Consider the following 26,413-nt stretch of genomic DNA (forward strand, 5'->3'; position numbering starts at 1 on the left):
GAGAGGTGCTCTCTATGATGTAGATAGGAGAGGTGCTCTCTATGATGTAGATAGGAGAGGTGCTCTCTATGGTATAGATAGGAGAGGTGCTCTCTAGGTATATCTATGATGTAGATAGGCGAGGTGCTCTCTAGGTACTCTCTATGATGTAGATAGGCGAGCTGCTCTCTAGGTATCTCTATGGTGTAGATAGGCGAGGTACTATCTATGGTGTAGATAGGAGAGGTGCTCTCTAGGTATCTCTATGGTATAGATAGGAGAGCTACTATCTAGGTATCTCTATGATGTAGATAGGCGAGCTACTATCTATGATGTAGATAGGCGAGCTACTATCTATGATGTAGATAGGCGAGCTACTATCTATGATGTAGATAGGCGAGCTACTATCTATGATGTAGATAGGCGAGCTGCTATCTATGATGTAGATAGGCGAGCTGCTATCTATGATGTAGATAGGAGAGGTGCTCTCTATGATGTAGATAGGCGAGCTGCTATCTATGATGTAGATAGGCGAGCTACTATCTATGATGTAGATAGGCGAGCTACTATCTATGATGTAGATAGGAGAGGTGCTCTCTAGGTATCTCTATGATGTAGATAGGCGAGCTACTATCTATGGTGTAGATAGGCGAGCTACTATCTATGATGTAGATAGGCGAGCTACTATCTATGGTGTAGATAGGCGAGCTACTATCTATGATGTAGATAGGAGAGCTACTATCTATGGTGTAGATAGGAGAGCTACTATCTATGGTGTAGATAGGAGAGCTACTATCTATGGTGTAGATAGGAGAGCTACTATCTATGATGTAGATAGGAGAGGTGCTCTCTAGGTATCTCTATGGTATAGATAGGAGTGGTGCTCTCTAGGTATCTCTATGATGTAGATAGGCGAGGTGCTCTCTATGATGTAGATAGGAGAGGTGCTCTCTAGGTATCTCTATGATGTAGATAGGAGAGGTGCTCTCTAGGTATCTCTATGGTGTAGATAGGAGAGCTACTATCTATGATGTAGATAGGCGAGGTGCTCTCTAGGTATATCTATGGTGTAGATAGGCGAGGTGCTCTCTATGATGTAGATAGGAGAGGTGCTCTCTATGATGTAGATAGGAGAGGTGCTCTCTATGGTATAGATAGGAGAGGTGCTCTCTAGGTATATCTATGATGTAGATAGGCGAGGTGCTCTCTAGGTACTCTCTATGATGTAGATAGGCGAGCTGCTCTCTAGGTATCTCTATGGTGTAGATAGGCGAGGTACTATCTATGGTGTAGATAGGAGAGGTGCTCTCTAGGTATCTCTATGGTATAGATAGGAGAGCTACTATCTAGGTATCTCTATGGTGTAGATAGGCGAGCTACTCTCTATGATGTAGATAGGCGAGCTACTATCTATGATGTAGATAGGCGAGCTACTATCTATGATGTAGATAGGCGAGCTACTATCTATGATGTAGATAGGCGAGGTACTATCTATGATGTAGATAGGCGAGCTACTATCTATGATGTAGATAGGCGAGCTGCTATCTATGATGTAGATAGGCGAGCTGCTATCTATGATGTAGATAGGAGAGGTGCTCTCTATGATGTAGATAGGCGAGCTGCTATCTATGATGTAGATAGGCGAGCTACTATCTATGATGTAGATAGGCGAGCTACTATCTATGATGTAGATAGGAGAGGTGCTCTCTAGGTATCTCTATGATGTAGATAGGCGAGCTACTATCTATGGTGTAGATAGGCGAGCTACTATCTATGATGTAGATAGGCGAGCTACTATCTATGGTGTAGATAGGCGAGCTACTATCTATGATGTAGATAGGCGAGCTACTATCTATGATGTAGATAGGAGAGGTGCTCTCTAGGTATCTCTATGATGTAGATAGGCGAGCTACTATCTATGGTGTAGATAGGCGAGCTACTATCTATGATGTAGATAGGCGAGCTACTATCTATGGTGTAGATAGGAGAGCTACTATCTAGGTATCTCTATGGTATAGATAGGAGAGGTACTATCTATGGTGTAGATAGGCGAGCTACTATCTATGGTGTAGATAGGCGAGCTACTATCTATGGTGTAGGTAGGCGAGCTACTATCTATGATGTAGATAGGCGAGCTACTATCTAGGTATCTCTATGGTATAGATAGGAGAGGTGCTCTCTAGGTATCTCTATGGTATAGATAGGAGAGGTGCTCTCTAGGTATCTCTATGGTGTAGATAGGCGAGCTACTATCTAATCAAGGCAACATTGACATTATCCCACTATTGGTTTAAAAAGCCAAAAACGAACACAATATCTACCAATTCATTTCCAGTAATATTGCCCCTGTCTTTCTGTGTGGTGCGTGTGTTTGTCTATCACTCCGTGTGAAGCAAGTTGATGTGATAACCGTCTTGTGGGTTGACAGAAATACATTTCCCCCAAAACCTTCCCAAATTAAAGCTGCAATATGTCCCTTTTTTGGGCAACCCAACCAAATTCACATAGAAATGTATGTTATATAGATCTGTAATTATCATTTAAAGCAAGTCTAAGAAGTGGTAGATCTGTTCTATGTGAGCTATTTCTATCCCGTTTTTAAGATTTGTTGTTGCTGCATAATAGTGCATCTTGAAATGTTAACTGCAAAGGATCCTCACCTGGCAGAAGTACATCATTTGTATCTATTATTTGCAAACGTTGCCATGAAATGAGCAGCAGCCGTGCAGAACCATCACTAGACCGTCACGTTAGACAGCACATTCCTCACTCGCTAGATGCACAATTAAAGGGGAATTACACAAAACATATATATATTTGTTGTTAAATCGACATTTGTTAGTTTTCTTCCAAACATAAAAAAATAAGGTATTTAATGTGATTTAAGCATTGAAAAAGACTCAGACCATCGTTGTTTCTCTATGAACACTTTGAATTTTGTGAGTGAAAAATAAAAACAAAAATGTAAAACCAGGAAAATAAAACAGAGAAAACATTATTTTGGAAAAAAATGACCGATTTTATAGGGCCCCCCCTTTAGAGTTGTTTTTAACCATTATTTCACCAGGTATGTTGACAGAAAACATAGTGCACTACTTTCTCTTGTACACTAAGGACCCGGGGAAGAGTAGCAGAGGAGAAGAGAAGAATGGTCCTATCTCTATGGTATAGATAGGAGAGGTGCTCTCCAGGTATCTCTATGATATAGATAGGCGAGGGTATCATGGTATAGATAGGAGAGGTGCTCTCTAGGTATCTCTATGATATAGATAGGAGAGGTGCTTTCTAGGTATCTCTATGATATAGATAGGCGAGGGTATTATGGTATAGATAGGAGAGGTGCTCTCTAGGTATCTCTATGATATAGATAGGCGAGGTGCTCTCTAGGTATCTCTATGATATAGATAGACGAGGGTATTATGGTATAGATAGGAGAGGTGCTCTCTAGGTATCTCTATGATATAGATAGGTGAGGGTATCATGTATAGATAGGAGAGGTGCTCTCCAGGTATCTCTATGATATAGATAGGCGAGGGTATCATGGTATAGATAGGAGAGGTGCTCTCTAGGTATCTCTATGGTATAGATAGGAGAGGTGCTCTCTAGGTATCTCTATGATATAGATAGGAGAGGTGCTCTCTAGGTATCTCTATGATGTAGATAGGCGAGGGAATCTCTATGGTATAGATATACTAGAGAGAGCATCTCTCCTCTCTCTGGTATAGACGGAGAGGTGCTCGCCAGGTATCAGTATAGTATAGATAGGAGAGGTGCTCTCTAGGTATCTCTATGGGAGAGACTCACTGCGTCTGATTTTGGAGGTACAGGGGGCGGGGTTGATACTCTTGTCACCATGGCGAGGCGGGCGGTCCCCAGCAATCCATCCAAAGAGGAAGAGGAATGGACGGAGATGCGGTTTGGCTCTGCCTTCCCCAGGCCCTCTGCAGTCTGATTGGTCCACAATTCCTCGTAGGGGATCTCTTCACTGGTCTGCAGCTCAGCCTCTGTCCAATTGGGAGAGAGGTACTCTGTCCCCTCCCCTAGAGAGTCTCTGCAGCGTTGCGATTGGCTGACGTTGTCTGTAACTCCGCCCCCAGCGAACACACACACAGACAGCAGCTGAGAGTCCTGCGCTGACACACACACACCGTCCTCGCTCACGCACACTCTCTCCTCGCTGAGTTCTGGGCGCGTCTCGCGCACGGCTCGGCTGTACCCATCAGGGTCGAAGCTGGCATGTTGCCGTAGCAACAGGCTGTCCGTAGTTGCCGAGGGCGTTGCCACAGAGAAGCGCGGCATGCAGCGCAGCAACAGGAAGTGGGAGGGAACCAGTTGTATTGGCCGTAGGACGAGACACAACACCACCGTTTTACTGACAATGTTCAGCAGCTTGTAGCGATGCCCTTCTCTCACCTGGAGTCGGACAGAATCACACAGTTAGTCACCTACAGTATCGGCTATCCATAACATTCACAACAGGACCAGACAGATTACAGGGACTCGTACTCAGAGCGTGCACTGACCAGATGGCAAGTGTCTTCACTGACATTTTCAACCTCTCCCTGTCTGAGTCTGTAATACCTACATGTTTAAAGCAGACCACCATAGTCCCTGTGCCCAAGAACACTAAGGTAACCTGCCTAAATAACTACCGACCTGTAGCACTCACGTCTGTAGCCTTGAAATGCTTTGAAAGGCTGGTCATGGCTCACATCAACACCATTATCCCAGAAACCCTAGACCCACTCCAATTTGGATACCGTCCCAACAGATCCACAGATGATGCAATCTCTATTGCCACTCCACACTGCCCTTTCCCACCTGGACAAAAGGAACACCTATGTGAGAATGCTGTTCATTGATTACAGCTCAGCGTTCAACACCATAGTGCCCTCAAAGCTCATCACTAAGCTAAGGATCCTGGGACTGAACACCTCCCTCTGCAACTGGATCCTGGACTTCCTGACGGGCCGCCCCCAGGTGGTGAGGGTAGGTAACAACACATCCACCACGCTGACCCTCAACACGGGGGCCCCTCAGGGGTGCGTGCTCAGTCCCCTCCTGTACTCCATGTTCACCCACTACTGCATGGCCACTCATGACTCCAACACCATCATTAAGTTTGCTGACGACACAACAGTGGTAGGCCTGATCACCGACAATGACGAGACAGCCTATAGGGAGGAGGTCAGAGACCTGGCCGTGTGTTGCCAAGGACAACAACCTCTCCCTCAATGTGATCAAGACATAGGAGCTGATTGTGGACTACAGGAAAAGGAGGGCCGAGCACGACAACATTCAATCAACGGGACTGAAAAAGCCACAGGAGGGTTTTCAATAAGGTCAATACCGTTGAAACAATTTCTTTTACGTTTTTTTTTTTAACATTTCAATATTTGTAGCTAATTTTTAAGTAAATACCTGCAGTCAAATTGTGCAATAAGTTAGGAGTTGAAGAAGACAATTTTTGAGAATCTTGGCTGGTTGCGTCACCGCTTGGTATGGTAACTGCTCGGCCTCCGACCGCAAGGCGCTACAGAGGGTAGTGGGTACGGCCCAGTACATCACTGGTGTTGAGGTTCCTGCCATCCAGGACCTCCACACCAGGCGGTGTCAGAGGAAGGCCCTAAAAATTGTCAAAGACTCCAGCCACCTAAGTCATAGACTGTTCTCTCTGCTACCGCACAGCAAGCGGTACCAGAGCTCCAAGTCTAGGTCCAAGAGGACCCTGAACAACTTCTAACCCCAAGCCATACGACTGATGAATAGTTAGTTTTAAATAGTTAATCAGGACCATCTGCATTGACTCTTTTTGTACTATGTACTGCGTTATTCCTTTCCTCTACGGTCTTTCTCTCTGCATTGTTGGGACGGGCCCCGTAAACACGCTTTTCACTGTTAGTCTCCACCTGTTGTTTACAAAGCATGTGAGGAATAACATTTGATTTGATGTCTCACCACGTGGCGGTCGTAAGGGTTCCGTGGTGGTCTGGTCGGCACGGTAACATTAACAGGAAGTCGGACCCTTTCGATGATGCTGCGCACCGTGTGGTCAGCTCCCAGCATGCCCTGCTCCAGAGGGGAGCGCGTGCAGAACCGTCCTCGGCAGGCGAAGGGCAGAGAGATGCTCTGATTGGTCCGATGGTTCATACACACCAGACATGGAGTTTTACCTGAAACAAAGTGAGAGAGAGCTCAGGGTGTGGTGTGGTGTGGATGGTGTGGTGTGTATAGTGTGGTGTGGTGTGGTGTGTATGGTGTGGTGTGGTGTGTATAGTGTGGTGTGGTGTGTATAGTGTGGTGTGGTGTGGTGTGTATAGTGTGGTGTGGTGTGTATGGTATGGTGTGGTGTGGTGTGTATAGTGTAGTGTGGTGTGTATGGTGTGGTGTGGTGTGTATAGTGTGGTGTGGTGTGTATGGTGTGGTGTGGTGTGTATAGTGTGGTGTGGTGTGTATGGTGTAGTATGGTGTGGTGTGGTGTGGATGGTGTGGTGTGGTGTCTATAGTGTGGTGTGGTGTGTGTATAGTGTGGTGTGTATGGTGTGGTGTGTATGGTGTGGTGTGGTGTGTATAGTGTGGTGTGGTGTGTATAGTGTGGTGTGGTGTGTATAGTGTGGTGTGTATGGTGTGGTGTGTATGGTGTGGTGTATATGGTGTGGTGTTGTGTGTATGGTGTGGTGTCTATAGTGTGGTGTGGTGTGTATGGTATGGTGTGTATGGTGTGGTGTGGTGTGTATGGTGTGGTGTGTATGGTGTGGTGTGGTGTGTATGGTGTGGTGTGTATGGTGTGGTGTGTATGGTGTGGTGTGTATGGTGTGGTGTGGTGTGTATGGTGTGGTGTTGTGTGTATGGTGTGGTGTGGTGTGGTGTGTATGGTGTGGTGTGGTGTGTATTGTGTGGTGTGGTGTGGTGTGTATGGTGTGGTGTGGTGTAGTATGGTGTGGTGTGTATGGTGTGGTGTGTATGGTGTGGTGTGGTGTGGTGTAGTATGGTGTGGTGTGTATGGTGTGTATGGTGTGGTGTGGTGTGTATAGTGTGGTGTGGTGTGTATAGTGTGGTGTGGTGTGGTGTGTATAGTGTGGTGTGGTGTGGTGTGTATGGTGTAGTATGGTGTGGTGTGGTGTGTATAGAGTGGTGTGGTGTGTATGGTGTGGTGTGGTGTGGTGTGGTGTGTATGGTGTGGTGTGGTGTGTAGTGTGGTGTGTATAGTGTGGTGTGGTGTTGTGTGTATGGTGTGGTGTGGTGTGTGGATGGTGTGGTGTGTATGGTGTGGTGTGGTGTGGTGTGTATGGTGTGGTGTGTATGGTGTGGTGTGGTGTGGTGTGTATGGTATGGTGTGGTGTGTATGGTGTGATGTGGTGTATATGGTGTGGTGTGTATGGTGTGGTGTGTATGGTGTGGTGTGTATGGTGTGGTGTGTATGGTGTGGTGTGGTGTGTATGGTGTGGTGTGTATGGTGTGGTGTGTATGGTGTGGTGTGGTGTGTATGGTGTGGTGTGTATGGTGTGGTGTGGTGTGGTGTGGTGTGTATGGTGTGGTGTGTATGGTGTGGTGTGTATGGTGTGGTGTGGTGTGGTGTGTATGGTGTGGTGTGGAACAGAGAGAGAGCTCAGGGTGTGGTGTGTATGGTGTGGTGTGGTGTGGTGTGGTGTGTGTCTTACTGCGGGGAGTCTTCCCCAGGCGTCTCAGGAGCGCGCTCAGTCCAGTCTTCTCCGTGGTGGGCGTGGCTGTGAGAAACTCTGCCTTTCCCGTGAGTGACAGCTCATCACCAGGCTGCAGCACCACACTGTATGACTCACTGTCCTCACTGAACTCCCCTGACAGAACCTACACACACACACACACAGACACACACACACACAGAGACACACACACACATAGAGACACACACACACACACACGAGCATGGTTTGTGATGTACAGCTGAAACAGACAGCGTAGAGCTGGCTGAACCTACACACACACACACACACACACACACACACACACACACACACACACACACACACACACACACACACACACACACACACACACACACACACACACACACACACACACACACACACACACACACACACACACACACACACACACACACACACACACACACACACACACACACAGAGCATGGTTTGTGATGTACAGCTGAAACAGACAGCGTAGAGCTAACCCCTGACCTTGACAGTGAAGCTGATCGTTTCCATGGCGAAGACGCGGTCAGGGAACATTCCGGCCACTTCCTCCACCGAGGAGAAATACTGGATGGGGTCCCTGACGTCTCTGTCTTCATCTATCAGACGGAACCTACCTACACACAGACAGGGAGAGAAACGCTTCATTTAGTTAGTCCTAAATATTTCAAAAGCTAAAAGCATTGTATTTGGGACAAATCATTCACTAAACCTCAACTAAATCTTGTAATGAACAATGTGGAAATTGAGCAAGTTGAGGTGACTAAACTGCTTGGAGTAACACTAGATTGTGAACTGTCCTGGTCAAAACATATTGATATAACAGTAGCTAAGATGGGGAGAAGTCTGTCTATAATAAAGCTCTGCTCTGCCTTCTTAACGACACTATCAACAAGGCAGGTCCTACAGGCCCTAGTTTCTACCTTCTTAACAACACTATCAACAAGGCAGGTCCTACAGGCCCTAGTTTCTACCTTCTTAACAACACTATCAACAAGGCAGGTCCTACAGGCCCTAGTTTCTACCTTCTTAACAGCACTATCAACAAGGCAGGTCCTGCAGGCCCTAGTTTCTACCTTCTTAACAACACTATCAACAAGGCAGGTCCTACAGGCCCTAGTTTCTACCTTCTTAACAACACTATCAACAAGGCAGGTCCTACAGGCCCTAGTTTCTACCTTCTTAACAACACTATCAACAAGGCAGGTCCTACAGGCCCTAGTTTCTACCTTCTTAACAACACTATCAACAAGGCAGGTCCTACAGGCCCTAGTTTCTACCTTCTTAACAACACTATCAACAAGGCAGGTCCTACAGGCCCTAGTTTCTACCTTCTTAACAACACTATCAACAAGGCAGGTCCTACAGGCCCTAGTTTCTACCTTCTTAACAACACTATCAACAAGGCAGGTCCTACAGGCCCTAGTTTCTACCTTCTACCTTGTTTTGTCACACCTTGACTACTGTTCAGTCGCCACAAAAAAGGACTCAGGAAAATTACAATTGTCTCAGAACAGGGCAGCACGGCTGGCCCTTGGATGTACACAGAGAGCTAATATTAATAATCTGCATGTCAATCTCTCCTGGCTCAAAGTGGAGGAGAGATTGACTTCATCACTACTTGTATTTATGAGAAGTGTTGACATGTTGAATGCACCGAGCCGTCTGTTTAAACTACTGGCACACAGCTCATACACCCATCCATACCCCACAAGACATGCCACCAGAGGTCTCTTCACAGTCCCCAAGTCCAGAACAGACTATGGGAGGAGCACAGTACTACATAGAGCCATGACTACATGGAACTCTATTCCACATCAGGTAACTGATGCAGCAGGAGAATCAGATTTAAAAACAGATAAAAATACATTTTATGGAACAGCGGGGACTGTGAAGAGACACACTAACAGGTACAGACACACACATACGCACACTACACACACGTACATTGTAATATTGTTGTTTGGTGGTATTATACATTTATATTGCATATATGTAGTGGTGTAATAATTTTATATGATGTACATTTGTATATTTTGTTTTATATGTAATGTAAGTAACCCTAACCCAAACGCATTGTACCCCAGGAAGAGTAGCTGCTGCCTTGGCAGGGAACTAATGGGGATCCATAATAAACCCCCAGGAAGAGTAGCTGCTGCCTTGGCAGGAACGAATGGGGATCCATAATAAACCCCAGGAAGAGTAGCTGCTGCCTTGACAGGAACTAATGGGGATCCATAATAAACCCCAGGAAGAGTAGCTGCTGCCTTGGCAGGAACTAATGGGGATCCATAATAAACCACAGGAAGAGTAGCTGCTGCCTTGGCAGGAACTAATGGAGGTCCATAATAAACCCCAGGAAGAGTAGCTGCTGCCTTGCTGGAACTAATGGGGATCCATAATAAACCCCAGGAAGAGTAGCTGCTGCCTTGGCAGGAACGAATGGGGATTCATAATAAACCCCAGGAAGAGTAGCTGCTGCCTTGGCAGGAACTAATGGGGATCCATAATAAACCCCAGGAAGAGTAGCTGCTGCCTTGGCAGGAACGAATGGGGATCCATAATAAACCGCAGGAAGAGTAGCTGCTGCCTTGTCAGGAACTAATGGGGATCCATAATAAACCCCAGGAAGAGTAGCTGCTGCCTTGGCAGGAACTAATGGGGATCCATAATAAACCGCAGGAAGAGTAGCTGCTGCCTTGGCAGGAACTAATGGGGATCCATAATAAACCCCAGGAAGAGTAGCTGCTGCCTTGGCAGGAACGAATGGGGATCCATAATAAACCCCAGGAAGAGTAGCTGCTGCCTTGACAGGAACTAATGGGGATCCATAATAAACCACAGGAAGAGTAGCTGCTGCCTTGGCAGGAACTAATGGGGATCCATAATAAACCCCAGGAAGAGTAGCTGCTGCCTTGCTGGAACTAATGGGGATCCATAATAAACCCCAGGAAGAGTAGCTGCTGCCTTGGCAGGAACTAATGGGGATCCATAATAAACCCCAGGAAGAGTAGCCGCTGCCTTGGCAGGAACTAATGGGGATCCATAATAAACCCCAGGAAGAGTAGCCGCTGCCTTGGCAGGAACTAATGGGGATCCATAATAAACCCCCAGGAAGAGTAGCCGCTGCCTTGGCAGGAACTAATGGGGATCCATAATAAACCGCAGGAAGAGTAGCTGCTGCCTTGGCAGGAACTAATGGGGATCCATAATAAACCCCAGGAAGAGTAGCTGCTGCCTTAGCAGGAACTAATGGGGATCCATAATAAACCGCAGGACGAGTAGCTGCTGCCATGGCAGGAACTAATGGGGACCCATAAATACAAAAACGTGGGGGAGAGATGGTTTCTAAACGTGGGGGAGAGATGGTTTCTAAACGTGGGGGAGAGATGGTTTCTAAACGTGGGGGAGAGATGGTTTCTAAACGTGGGGGAGAGATGGTTTCTAAACGTGAGGAAGAGGTGGTTTCTAAACGTGGGGGAGAGATGGTTTCTAAACGTGGGGGAGAGATGTTTTCTAAACGTGGGGGAGAGATGGGTTCTAAACGTGGGGGAGAGATGGTTTCTAAACGTGGCGGAGAGATGGTTTCTAAACGTGGGGGAGAGATGGTTTCTAAACGTGGGGGAGAGATGGTTTCTAAACGTGGGGGAGAGATGGTTTCTAAACGTGGGGGAGAGATGGTTTCTAAACGTGGGGGGGAGAGATGGTTTCTAAACGTGGGGGAGAGATGGTTTCTAAACGTGGGGGAGAGATGGTTTCTAAACGTGGGGGAGACGTGGTTTCTAAACGTGGGGGAGAGATGGTTTCTAAACGTGGGGGAGAGATGGTTTCTAAACGTGGGGGAGACGTGGTTTCTAAACGTGGGGGAGACGTGGTTTCTAAACGTGGGGGAGAGATGGTTTCTAAACGTGGGGGAGAGATGGTTTCTAAACGTGGGGGAGAGATGGTTTCTAAACGTGGGGGAGAGATGGTTTCTAAACGTGGGGGAGAGATGGGTTCTAAACGTGGGGAGAGATGGTTTCTAAACGTGGGGGAGAGATGGTTTCTAAACGTGGGGGAGACGTGGTTTCTAAACATGGGGGAGAGATGGTTTCTAAACGTGGGGGAGAGATGGTTTCTAAACGTGGGGAGAGATGGTTTCTAAACGTGGGGAGAGATGGTTTCTAAACGTGGGGGAGAGATGGTTTCTAAACGTGGGGGAGAGATGGTTTCTAAACGTGGGGAGAGATGGTTTCTAAACGTGGGGGAGAGATGGTTTCTAAACGTGGGGGAGAGATGGTTTCTAAACGTGGGGAGAGATGGTTTCTAAACGTGGGGGAGAGATGGTTTCTAAACGTGGGGGAGAGATGGTTTCTAGTCAGAGAGGAAGGAAGGTGTCCTGTCTTTCTAAACCTACTGTCGCCAGTGGCGTATCCCCCCCCCTCCCTTTAGTTCACTCTGGCCTCCTCTCTCAGCCAATCAGAAGCTAGATGGGTTGTTATGGTAACCGTTAAACAAGCTCCATTCTCACGCTGAACAGAGATACATCACTATGGAGACAGACAAACACACACTAGAACACACACACACACACACACACACACACACACACACACACACACACACACACACACACACACACACACACACACACACACACACACACACACACCCTTTCTATCTGTCTCCCCCTCTTCTCCCCCTCTTCTCCTCCTCCTCCTCTTCTCCTCCATTTCTCTTCCTCTTACCTCCTCCTTCTCACCTCCAGCTCCTGTCTTCCTCCCCCTCCTGTCATTCTCCCTCGTTCTCCTCTTCCCCCCCTCTTCTCCTCCTCCTCCTCCTCTTCTCCTCCATTGCTCTTCCTCTTACCTCCTCCTTCTCACCTCCAGCCTTCCTCCCCCTCCTGTCCTCCTCCCTCGTTCTCCTCTTCCCCCCCTCTGATCCACAACAACAGACACATTTCTCCAAAGGTCTGAAAGTATCAGCCCTTACCGCTTCCCTTCCCCTGGTTTCTGCTCTCGTAAAAGCCTGAGTTTTTCTGCTCGTTAACACTAGAAGCTTATTACCTAAAATGGATCAATTGAAAGTGTGGGTTCACAGCTCCAATCCAGATGTGTTGGTCATTACTGAGACGTGGTTAAGAAAGAGAGTTTTGAATACTGATCTTAACCTTTCTGGTTATAACCTTTTTCAGCAAGACAGATCTTCCAAAGGTGGGGGAGTGGCAATCTTTACCAAGGATCACCTTCAGTGCTCGGTTGTCTCCACCAAGTCTGTCCCCAAACAATTTGATTTGCTGGTTTTGAGCATTAAACTTTCAAATAGCTCTTTGTTGACTGTTGCTGGGTGTTATCGTCCTGGATCAGCACCAGCCTGTACCCTAACTTCCCTAAACTCTCTCCTGGCCCCTTACACTAAGTCTGAATTTGTCATGCTAGCTGACCTAAACTGGGACATGCTTTTACCACCTGACCAAGTCCTAAAGCAATGGGACTCCCTAAATCCTTCTCAGATTATCACCAATCCCACAAGGTATGACTCCAAACACCCAGAAAAGGCTACTCTCCTCGATGTTATCCTCACAAATAATCCTGATAGGTATCAGTCTGGTGTTTTCTGTAATGACCTTAGTGATCACTGTTTTACAGCCTGTGTTCGTAATGGCTGCTCAGTGAAGGTTAGGGTTATGGTTAGGGTTATGGTTAGGGTTAGGTAATGGTTAGGGTTAGGTAATGGTTAGGGTTAGGGTTAATGACCTTAGTGATCACTGTTTTACAGCCTGTGTTCCTAATGGCTGCTCAGTGAAATGACCTGTCCTGATTTGTCATAGACGCCTGCTAAAAAACTTGAAGCAAGCCTTCCTTCATGACCTCCATGCCTTTGTAAATTGGTATAGAATCAGCTCCATGCCTTTGTAAATTGGTATAGAATCAGCTCCATGCCTTTGTAAATTGGTATAGAATCAGCTCCATGCCTTTGGAAATTGGTATAGAATCAGCTCCATGCCTTTGGAAATTGGTATAGAATCAGCTCCATGCCTTTGTAAATTGGTATAGAATCAGCTCCATGCCTTTGTAAATTGGTATAGAATCAGCTCCATGCCTTTGGAAATTGGTATAGAATCAGCTCCATGCCTTTGTAAATTGGTATAGAATCAGCTCCATGCCTTTGGAAATTGGGACGCCTTGTGGTATAGAATCAGCTCCATGCCTTTGTAAATTGGTATAGAATCAGCTCCATGCCTTTGTAAATTGGTATAGAATCAGCTCCATGCCTTTGTAAATTGGTATAGAATCAGCTCCATGCCTTTGTAAATTGGTATAGAATCAGCTCCATGCCTTTGGAAATTGGTATAGAATCAGCTTGATACCCTCTGTCGAAGACGGTTGGACCTTATTTTTTTAAATTTTCAGTGGTATTGTTAACAAACATGCCCCCATAAAGAAAATGAGAATTTAAAACAGGTTCAGCCCCTGGTTCGACCGTGATCTGGCAGAGTTACTCCACCTCAAGAATTGCGTTTGGCGAAAGCCTTGGCACACTCATACTCAGGCTGACTGGCTCTCGTTCAGGCAAATTAGTAATAAGTGCACTCAGGCTATCCAGAAGGACAAAGTTAGTTACTTTAAGGAGCATTTTTCTCTCTGTGGGTCGAACCCCAAGAAGTTCTGGAAAACGGTTAAAGACCTGGAGAATAAACCCTCCTCCTCACCTTCTCAGCACATATCAAAGCTGCAGGCTAAAGTTAAACCTAGACTTGGTTTCCTCTATCGTAATCGCTCCTCTTTCACCCCAGCTGCCAAATTAACCCTGATTCAGATGACCATCCTACCCATGCTAGATTGCAGAGACATAATTTATAGATCGGCAGGTAAGGGTGCTCACGAGCGGCTAGATGTTCTTTACCATTCGGCCGTCAGATTTGCCACCAATGTTCCTTATAGGACACATCACTGCACTCTATACTCCTCTACAAACTGGTCATCTCTGTACCCGTCGCAAGTCAAACTGGTTGATGCTTATTTATAAAACCCTCTTAGGCCTCACTCCCCCCTATCTGAGAAATCTACTGCAGTCCTCATCCTCCACATACAACACTCGTTCTGATGCAGTCCTCATCCTCCACATACAACACTCGTTCTGATGCAGTCCTCATCCTCCACATACAACACCCGTTCTGATGCAGTCCTCATCCTCCACATACAACACTCGTTCTGATGCAGTCCTCATCCTCCACATACAACACTCGTTCTGATGCAGTCCTCATCCTCCACATACAACACCCGTTCTGCCAGTCACATTCTGTTCATCTTGAGGAGAGATAAAATCCCGTTCGCGGGATTGGTTGGACAACAACCAGTGAGATAGCACGGCGCGAAATTCAAAACAAAACAGCATTATACGACATTTTAAAGATACTCGTTAACCTCTTACATCTAGACGTTCCGCTAGCGGAACACCTGCTCCAATATCCAATGATGGGCGTGGCGCGAAATACAAATTCCTCTAAAATCCGAAAACTTCAATTTTTCAAACATATGACTATTTTACAGCATTTTAAAGACAAGACTCTCGTTAATCTAACCACACTGTCCGATTTCAAAAAGGCTTTACAGCGAAAGCAAAACATTAGATTATGTCTGCAGAGTACCCAGCCAGAAATAATCAGACTACCCATTTTTCAAGCTAGCATATAATGTCACAAAAAACAAAACCACAGCTAAATGCAGCACTAACCTTTGATGTTCTTCATCAGATGACAACCCTAGGACATTATGTTATACAATGCATGCATGTTTTGTTCAATCAAGTTCATATTTATATCAAAAACCAGCTTTTTTACATTAGCATGTGACGTTCAGAACTAGCATACCCCCCGCAAACCTCCGGTGAATTTACTAAATTACTCAAAATAATCCATCGTTATATCCAAATAGCGGCGTTTTGTTCGTGCGTTCCAGACACTATCCGAATGGTAAATAAGGGTCTTGCGCATGGCGCATTTCGTGACAAAAGATTTCTAAATATTTCATTACCGTACTTCGAAGCATGTCAACCGCTGTTTAAAATCAATTTTTATGCAATTTTTCTCGTAAAAAAACGATAATATTCCGACCGGGAATCTGCGTTTCGGTAAATAGAGGGAAAAACTGAAAGACGGGGGTGGCCAGTACACGCGCCTAAGCCCACTGTCCCCTGATCGGCCACTTGACAAACGCGATAATGTGTTTCAGCCAGGCCTTTGAATTACGTCATTCAGCTTTTTCCCGGGCTCTGAGAGCCCATTGGAGCCGTAGGAAGTGTCACGTAACAGCAGAGATCCTTTGTAATGGATAGAGATGACAAAGAAGGCCAAGAAATGGTCAGACAGGGTACTTCCTGTACAGAATCTTCTCAGGTTTTGGCCTGCCAAATGAGTTCTGTTATACTCACAGACACCATTCAAACAGTTTTAGAAACTTTGGAGTGTTTTCTATCCAAAGCTAATAATTATATGCATATTCTAGTTTCTGGGCAGGAGTAATAATCAGATTAAATCGGGTACGTTTTTTATCCAGCCGTGAAAATACTGCCCCCTAGCCATAACAGGTTAATCCAATCACATTGTTCGATTTCAAAAAGGCTTTACGGTGAAAGCAAAACATTAGATTATTTTAGCATAGCACCTTAGCAACAAACAAAAAAAGCAATTTTCCAAGCACGGATAGCCATCACAAAACCAGATATACAGCTAAAATTAAGCACTAACCTTTGACAATCTTCATCAGATGACACTCCTAGGACATCATGTTAGACAATACATGCATTTTTTGTTCGATCAAGTTTATATTTATATCCAAAAACCCAATTTTTACATTGGCGCGTGACGTTCAGAAAATGTTTTCTCCCCATAACATCCGGTGAATAGGCACATTTAATTTACAGAAGAACTCATAAACGTTGACAAAATTTATAACAATTATTTAAAGAATTAGAGATAATCTACTCCTTTATGCAATCACTTTGTCAGATTTCAAAATAACTTTATGGAAAAAGCACATTGTTCAAAATTCTGAGTACAGAACTTAGCCTTCAATGCTAAGCTATACAGTTAGCCTACAACCACGACGTCGACAAATCTCTAAAAATATGTTCAAAATATTTACTTACCTTTGCTGATCTTCGGTGGAATGCACTCGGATGGGCACCCACTTCCACAAGAAATGTTCATTTGTTCTGCAAAGTCCATCATTTATGTCCAAATACGTCCGTTTTGTTGACCCATCCAGAACACTTTACAATGCCAATGTGGCGTGGACGCAAATCCATAGACGAAATGTTCAAAGTTCCATTACCGTTTGTAGAAACACGTCAAACGATGTTTACAATCAATCCTTTATGGTATTTTTTAACGTAAAATTGCGATAATTTTACAACCGGGCAATAGGTATTCATCCCAGAAGAAAAATAACAGAACAACAAAGTCACGTGCACGCGCGTCATGAGACACCTGTCCTCAGACTGGCCAGTGATTGACTGAGCCATAATTTTCTGCCCGGTAACAGGTGACGGATAAAACCAGTTCCTAAAGATTGTTGACAGCCAATGGAAGAGTTAGGAGGTGCATCATATATCCTATGTCACTGTAGTTTTTCAAGGGATTCAAAAGGAAAAACTACATTTCTAATTTCTCCCACTTCCTGATTCAATTTTTCTCCGTTTTTTTTGCCTGCCATTTGAGTTCTGTTATACTTACAGACACCATTCAAACAGTTTTAGAAACTTCAGAGTGTTTTCTATCCAAATCTACTAATAATATGCATATTCTATTTTCTGGGCCAGAGTAGTAACCTGTTTAAATTGGGTACGTTTTTCATCCGGCCGTGAAAATACTGCCCCCTAGCCCCAACAGGTTTTAAAGGTCCCCAAAGCACAAACATCCCTGGGTCGCTCCTCTTTTCAGTTCGCTGCAGCTAGCGACTGGAACGAGCTGCAACAAACACACAAACTGGACAGTTTTATCTCAATCTCTTCATTCAAAGACTCAATCATGGACACTCTTACTGACAGTTGTGGCTGCTTCGTGTGATGTATTGTTGTCTCTACCTTCTTGGCCTTTGTGCTGTTGTCTGTTCCCAATAATGTTTGTACCCTGTTTTGTGCTGTTGCCATGTTGTGTTGCTGCCTTGCTATGTTGTTGTATTAGGTCTCTATTTATGTAGTGTTGTGTTGTCTCTCTTGTCATGATGTGTGTTTTGTCCCATATTTTAATAACATTTATTTGTATCCTCAGCCCCTGTCCCCAAAGGAGGCCCTTTGCCTTTTGGTGGGCCGTCATTGTAAATAAGAATTTGTTCTTAACTGACTTGCCTAGTTAAATACTGCTACTCTGTTATTATCTATGCATAGTCACTTCAATAACTCTACATGTACATATTACCTCAACTAACCGGTGCTCACGCACACTGACTCTGTACCGGTACCCCCTGTATATAGCCTCCACATTGACTCTGTACCGGTACCCCCTGTATATAGCCTCCACATTGACTCTGTACCAGTACCCCCTGTATATAGCCTCCACATTGACTCTGTACCAGTACCCCCTGTATATAGCCTCCACATTGACTCTGTACCGGTACCCCCTGTATATAGCCTCCACATTGACTCTGTACCAGTACCCCCTGTATATAGCCTCCACATTAACTCTGTACCGGTACCCCCTGTATATAGCCTCCACATTGACTCTGTACCGGTAACCCCTGTATATAGCCTCCACATTGACTCTGTACCGCCCTGTATATAGCCTCCACATTGACTCTGTACCGGTACCCCCTGTATATAGCCTCCACATTGACTCTGTACCGGTACCCCCTGTATATAGCCTCCACATTGACTCTGTACCGGTACCCCCTGTATATAGCCTCCACATTGACTCTGTACCGGTGCCCCCTGTATATAGCCTCCACATTGACTCTGTACCGGTACCCCCCTGTATATAGCCTCCACATTGACTCTGTACCGTAATACCCTGTATATAGCCTCCACATTGACTCTGTACTGGTACCCCCTGTATATAGCCTCCACATTGACTCTGTACCGGTACCCCCTGTATATAGTCTCCACATTGACTCTGTACTGGTACCCCCTGTATATAGCCTCCACATTGACTCTGTACCGTAATACCCTGTATATAGCCTCCACATTGACTCTGTACTGGTACCCCCTGTATATAGCCTCCACATTGACTCTGTACCGTAATACCCTGTATATAGCCTCCACATTGACTCTGTACCGGTACCCCCTGTATATAGTCTCCACATTGACTCTGTACCAGTACCCCCCTGTATATAGTCTCCACATTGACTCTGTACTGGTACCACCTGTATATAGTCTCCACATTGACTCTGTACCGGTACCCCCTGTATATAGCCTCCACACTGACTCTGTACCGGTACCCCCTGTATATAGCCTCCACATTGACTCTGTACCGGTGCCCCCTGTATATAGCCTCCACATTGACTCTGTACCGGTGCCCCCTGTATATAGCCTCCACGTTGACTCTGTACCGTAATACCCTGTATATAGCCTCCACGTTGACTCTGTACTGGTACCACCTGTCTATAGCCTCCACATTGACTCTGTACCGGTACCCCCTGTATATAGCCTCCACATTGACTCTGTACCGGTACCCCCTGTATATAGCCTCCACATTGACTCTGTACCGTAATACCCTGTATATAGCCTCCACATTGACTCTGTACCGGTACCCCCTGTATATAGCCTCCACATTGACTCTGTACCAGTACCCCCTGTATATAGCCTCCACATTGACTCTGTACCGGTACCCCCTGTATATAGCCTCCACATTGACTCTGTACCAGTACCCCCTGTATATAGCCTCCACATTGACTCTGTACCGGTACTCCCTGTATATAGCCTCCACATTGACTCTGTACCGGTACCCCCCTGTATATAGCCTCCACATTGACTCTGTACCGGTACCCCCTGTATATAGCCTCCACATTGACTCTGTACCGGTACCCCCTGTATATAGCCTCCACATTGACTCTGTACCGGTGCCCCCTGTATATAGCCTCCACATTGACTCTGTACCGGTACCCCCTGTATATAGCCTCCACATTGACTCTGTACCGTAATACCCTGTATATAGCCTCCACATTGACTCTGTACTGGTACCCCCTGTATATAGCCTCCACATTGACTCTGTACCGGTACCCCCTGTATATAGTCTCCACATTGACTCTGTACTGGTACCCCCTGTATATAGCCTCCACATTGACTCTGTACCGTAATACCCTGTATATAGCCTCCACATTGACTCTGTACTGGTACCCCCTGTATATAGCCTCCACATTGACTCTGTACCGTAATACCCTGTATATAGCCTCCACATTGACTCTGTACCGGTACCCCCTGTATATAGTCTCCACATTGACTCTGTACCAGTACCCCCTGTATATAGTCTCCACATTGACTCTGTACTGGTACCACCTGTATATAGTCTCCACATTGACTCTGTACCGGTACCCCCTGTATATAGCCTCCACACTGACTCTGTACCGGTACCCCCTGTATATAGCCTCCACATTGACTCTGTACCGGTACCCCCTGTATATAGCCTCCACATTGACTCTGTACCGGTGCCCCCTGTATATAGCCTCCACATTGACTCTGTACCGTAATACCCTGTATATAGCCTCCACATTGACTCTGTACTGGTACCACCTGTCTATAGCCTCCACATTGACTCTGTACCGGTACCCCCTGTATATAGCCTCCACATTGACTCTGTACCGGTACCCCCCTGTATATAGCCTCCACATTGACTCTGTACCGTAATACCCTGTATATAGCCTCCACATTGACTCTGTACCGGTACCCCTGTATATAGCCTCCACATTGACTCTGTACCAGTACCCCCTGTATATAGCCTCCACATTGACTCTGTACCGGTACCCCCTGTATATAGCCTCCACATTGACTCTGTACCGGTACCCCCTGTATATAGCCTCCACATTGACTCTGTACCGGTACCCCCTGTATATAGCCTCCACATTGACTCTGTACCGGTACCCCCTGTATATAGCCTCCACATTGACTCTGTACCGGTGCCCCCTGTATATAGCCTCCACATTGACTCTGTACCGGTACCCCCTGTATATAGCCTCCACATTGACTCTTTACCGTAATACCCTGTATATAGCCTCCACATTGACTCTGTACTGGTACCCCCTGTATATAGCCTCCACATTGACTCTGTACCGGTGCCCCCTGTATATAGCCTCCACATTGACTCTGTACTGGTACCCCCTGTATATAGCCTCCACATTGACTCTGTACCGTAATACCCTGTATATAGCCTCCACATTGACTCTGTACTGGTACCCCCTGTATATAGCCTCCACATTGACTCTGTACCGTAATACCCTGTATATAGCCTCCACATTGACTCTGTACCGGTACCCCCTGTATATATTCTCCACATTGACTCTGTACCAGTACCCCCTGTATATAGCCTCCACATTGACTCTGTACCGGTACCCCCTGTATATAGCCTCCACATTGACTCTGTACCGGTACCCCCTGTATATAGCCTCCACATTGACTCTGTACCGGTACCCCCTGTATATAGTCTCCACATTGACTCTGTACTGGTACCCCCTGTATATAGCCTCCACATTGACTCTGTACCGTAATACCCTGTATATAGCCTCCACATTGACTCTGTACTGGTGCCCCCTGTATATAGCCTCCACATTGACTCTGTACCGTAATACCCTGTATATAGCCTCCACATTGACTCTGTACCGGTACCCCCCTGTATATAGCCTCCACATTGACTCTGTACCGGTACCCCCTGTATATAGCCTCCACATTGACTCTGTACCGGTACCACCTGTATATAGCCTCCACATTGACTCTGTACCGGTACCCCCTGTATATAGCCTCCACACTGACTCTGTACCGGTACCCCCCTGTATATAGCCTCCACATTGACTCTGTACCGGTACCCCCTGTATATAGCCTCCACATTGACTCTGTACCGGTACCCCCTGTATATAGCCTCCACATTGACTCTGTACCGTAATACCCCTGTATATAGCCTCCACATTGACTCTGTACCGGTACCCCCTGTATATAGCCTCCACATTGACTCTGTACCAGTACCCCCTGTATATAGCCTCCACATTGACTCTGTACCGGTACCCCCTGTATATAGCCTCCACATTGACTCTGTACCGGTACCCCCCTGTATATAGCCTCCACATTGACTCTGTACCGTAATACCCTGTATATAGCCTCCACATTGACTCTGTACCGGTACCCCCTGTATATAGCCTCCACATTGACTCTGTACCAGTACCCCCTGTATATAGCCTCCACATTGACTCTGTACCGGTACCCCCTGTATATAGCCTCCACATTGACTCTGTACCGGTACCCCCTGTATATAGCCTCCACATTGACTCTGTACCGGTACCCCCCTGTATATAGCCTCCACATTGACTCTGTACCGGTACCCCCCTGTATATAGCCTCCACATTGACTCTGTACCGGTGCCCCCTGTATATAGCCTCCACATTGACTCTGTACCGGTACCCCCTGTATATAGCCTCCACATTGACTCTGTACCGTAATACCCTGTATATAGCCTCCACATTGACTCTGTACTGGTACCCCCTGTATATAGTCTCCACATTGACTCTGTACTGGTACCCCCTGTATATAGCCTCCACATTGACTCTGTACCGTAATACCCTGTATATAGCCTCCACATTGACTCTGTACTGGTACCCCCCTGTATATAGCCTCCACATTGACTCTGTACCGTAATACCCTGTATATAGCCTCCACATTGACTCTGTACCGGTACCCCCTGTATATAGTCTCCACATTGACTCTGTACCAGTACCCCCTGTATATAGTCTCCACATTGACTCTGTACTGGTACCACCTGTATATAGTCTCCACATTGACTCTGTACCGGTACCCCCTGTATATAGCCTCCACACTGACTCTGTACCGGTACCCCCTGTATATAGCCTCCACATTGACTCTGTACCGGTACCCCCTGTATATAGCCTCCACATTGACTCTGTACCGGTGCCCCCTGTATATAGCCTCCACATTGACTCTGTACCGTAATACCCTGTATATAGCCTCCACGTTGACTCTGTACTGGTACCACCTGTCTATAGCCTCCACATTGACTCTGTACCGGTACCCCCTGTATATAGCCTCCACATTGACTCTGTACCGGTACCCCCCTGTATATAGCATCCACATTGACTCTGTACCGTAATACCCTGTATATAGCCTCCACATTGACTCTGTACCGGTACCCCCTGTATATAGCCTCCACATTGACTCTGTACCGTAATACCCTGTATATAGCCTCCACATTGACTCTGTACCGGTACCCCCTGTATATAGCCTCCACATTGACTCTGTACCGTAATACCCTGTATATAGCCTCCACATTGACTCTGTACCAGTACCCCCTGTATATAGCCTCCACATTGACTCTGTACCGGTACCCCCTGTATATAGCCTCCACATTGACTCTGTACCAGTACCCCCTGTATATAGCCTCTACATTGACTCTGTACCGGTACCCCCTGTATATAGCCTCCACATTGACTCTGTACCGGTACCCCCTGTATATAGCCTCCACATTGACTCTGTACCGGTACCCCCTGTATATAGCCTCCACATTGACTCTGTACCGGTACCCCCCTGTATATAGCCTCCACATTGACTCTGTACCGGTACCCCCTGTATATAGCCTCCACATTGACTCTGTACCGTAATACCCTGTATATAGCCTCCACATTGACTCTGTACCGGTACCCCCTGTATATAGCCTCCACATTGACTCTGTACCGTAATACCCTGTATATAGCCTCCACATTGACTCTGTACCAGTACCCCCTGTATATAGCCTCCACATTGACTCTGTACCGGTACCACCTGTATATAGCCTCCACATTGACTCTGTACCGGTACCCCCTGTATATAGCCTCCACATTGACTCTGTACCGGTACCCCCTGTATATAGCCTCCACATTGACTCTGTACCGGTACCCCCTGTATATAGCCTCCACATTGACTCTGTACCGGTACCCCCTGTATATAGCCTCCACAGTGACTCTGTACCGTAATACCCTGTATATAGCCTCCACATTGACTCTGTACCGGTACCCCCTGTATATAGCCTCCACATTGACTCTGTACCGTAATACCCTGTATATAGCCTCCACATTGACTCTGTACCAGTACCCCCTGTATATAGCCTCCACATTGACTCTGTACCGTAATACCCCTGTATATAGTCTCCACATTGACTCTGTAATGGTACCCCCTGTATATAGCCTCCACATTGACTCTGTACTGGTACCCCCTGTATATAGCCTCCACATTGACTCTGTACCGGTACCCCCCTGTATATAGCCTCCACATTGACTCTGTACCGTAATACCCTGTATATAGCCTCCACATTGACTCTGTACCGGTACCCCCTGTATATAGCCTCCACATTGACTCTGTACCAGTACCCCCTGTATATAGCCTCCACATTGACTCTGTACCGGTACCCCCTGTATATAGCCTCCACATTGACTCAGTACCGGTACCCCCTGTATATAGCCTCCACATTGACTCTGTACCGTAATACCCTGTATATAGCCTCCACATTGACTCTGTACCAGTACCCCCTGTATATAGCCTCCACATTGACTCTGTACCGGTACCCCCTGTATATAGCCTCCACATTGACTCTGTACCGTAATACCCTGTATATAGCCTCCACATTGACTCTGTACCGGTACCCCCTGTATATAGCCTCCACATTGACTCTGTACCGGTACCCCTGTATATAGCCTCCACATTGACTCTGTACCGGTACCCCCTGTATATAGCCTCCACATTGACTCTGTACCGGTACCCCCTGTATATAGCCTCCACATTGACTCTGTACCGGTGCCCCCTGTATATAGCCTCCACATTGACTCTGTACCGGTACCCCCTGTATATAGCCTCCACATTGACTCTGTACCGTAATACCCTGTATATAGCCTCCACATTGACTCTGTACTGGTACCCCCTGTATATAGCCTCCACATTGACTCTGTACCGGTACCCCCTGTATATAGCCTCCACATTGACTCTGTACCGTAATACCCTGTATATAGCCTCCACATTGACTCTGTACCGGTACCCCCTGTATATAGCCTCCACATTGACTCTGTACCGTAATACCCTGTATATAGCCTCCACATTGACTCTGTACCAGTACCCCCTGTATATAGCTTCCACATTGACTCTGTACTGTAATACCCTGTATATAGCCTCCACATTGACTCTGTACCAGTACCCCCTGTATATAGCCTCCACATTGACTCTGTACCGGTACCCCTGTATATAGCCTCCACATTGACTCTGTACCAGTACCCCCTGTATATAGCCTCTACATTGACTCTGTACCGGTACCCCCTGTATATAGCCTCCACATTGACTCTGTACCGGTACCCCCTGTATATAGCCTCCACATTGACTCTGTACCGGTACCCCCTGTATATAGCCTCCACATTGACTCTGTACCGGTACCCCCTGTATATAGCCTCCACATTGACTCTGTACCGTAATACCCTGTATATAGCCTCCACATTGACTCTGTACCGGTACCCCCTGTATATAGCCTCCACATTGACTCTGTACCGTAATACCCTGTATATAGCCTCCACCTTGACTCTGTACCAGTACCCCCTGTATATAGCCTCCACATTGACTCTGTACCGGTACCACCTGTATATAGCCTCCACATTGACTCTGTACCGGTACCCCCTGTATATAGCCTCCACATTGACTCTGTACCGGTACCCCCTGTATATAGCCTCCGCATTGACTCTGTACCGGTACCCCCCTGTATATAGCCTCCACATTGACTCTGTACCGGTACCCCCTGTATAGAGCCTCCACAGTGACTCTGTACCGTGATACCCTGTATATAGCCTCCACATTGACTCTGTACCGGTACCCCCTGTATATAGCCTCCACATTGACTCTGTACCGTAATACCCTGTATATAGCCTCCACATTGACTCTGTACCAGTACCCCCTGTATATAGCCTCCACATTGACTCTGTACCGTAATACCCTGTATATAGTCTCCACATTGACTCTGTAATGGTACCCCCCTGTATATAGCCTCCACATTGACTCTGTACTGGTACCCCCTGTATATAGCCTCCACATTGACTCTGTACCGGTACCCCCCTGTATATAGCCTCCACATTGACTCTGTACCGTAACACCCTGTATATAGCCTCCACATTGACTCTGTACCGGTACCCCCTGTATATAGCCTCCACATTGACTCTGTACCAGTACCCCCTGTATATAGCCTCCACATTGACTCTGTACCGGTACCCCCTGTATATAGCCTCCACATTGACTCTGTACCGGTACCCCCTGTATATAGCCTCCACAATGACTCTGTACCGTAATACCCTGTATATAGCCTCCACATTGACTCTGTACCAGTACCCCTGTATATAGCCTCCACATTGACTCTGTACCGGTACCCCCTGTATATAGCCTCCACATTGACTCTGTACTGTAATACCCTGTATATAGCCTCCACATTGACTCTGTACCGGTACCCCCTGTATATAGCCTCCACATTGACTCTGTTCCGGTACCCCTGTATATAGCCTCTACATTGACTCTGTACCGGTACCCCCCTGTATATAGCCTCCACA

The 26,413-nt window shown here is 46.5% G+C and overlaps 1 protein-coding gene across 1 annotated transcript in view; it reads right to left on the reverse strand.

Moving 5' to 3' along the window:
- The window catches only part of gareml (GRB2 associated, regulator of MAPK1-like), a 68,898-nt gene that overhangs the window by 9,395 nt on the left and 33,090 nt on the right, over positions 1–26,413 (reverse strand). The window contains exons 3-6 of the mRNA XM_045721252.1: positions 8,160–8,290; positions 7,641–7,806; positions 5,938–6,152; positions 3,784–4,392 (exon numbers count right to left, since the gene is read on the reverse strand). Coding sequence (XP_045577208.1) covers positions 3,784–4,392; positions 5,938–6,152; positions 7,641–7,806; positions 8,160–8,290 — 1,121 coding nt within the window. The remainder of the gene's footprint in view (positions 1–3,783; positions 4,393–5,937; positions 6,153–7,640; positions 7,807–8,159; positions 8,291–26,413) is intronic.

Source organism: Salmo salar, chromosome ssa06, assembly GCF_905237065.1.
Source record: "Salmo salar chromosome ssa06, Ssal_v3.1, whole genome shotgun sequence".
Lineage (NCBI taxonomy): Eukaryota > Metazoa > Chordata > Actinopteri > Salmoniformes > Salmonidae > Salmo > Salmo salar.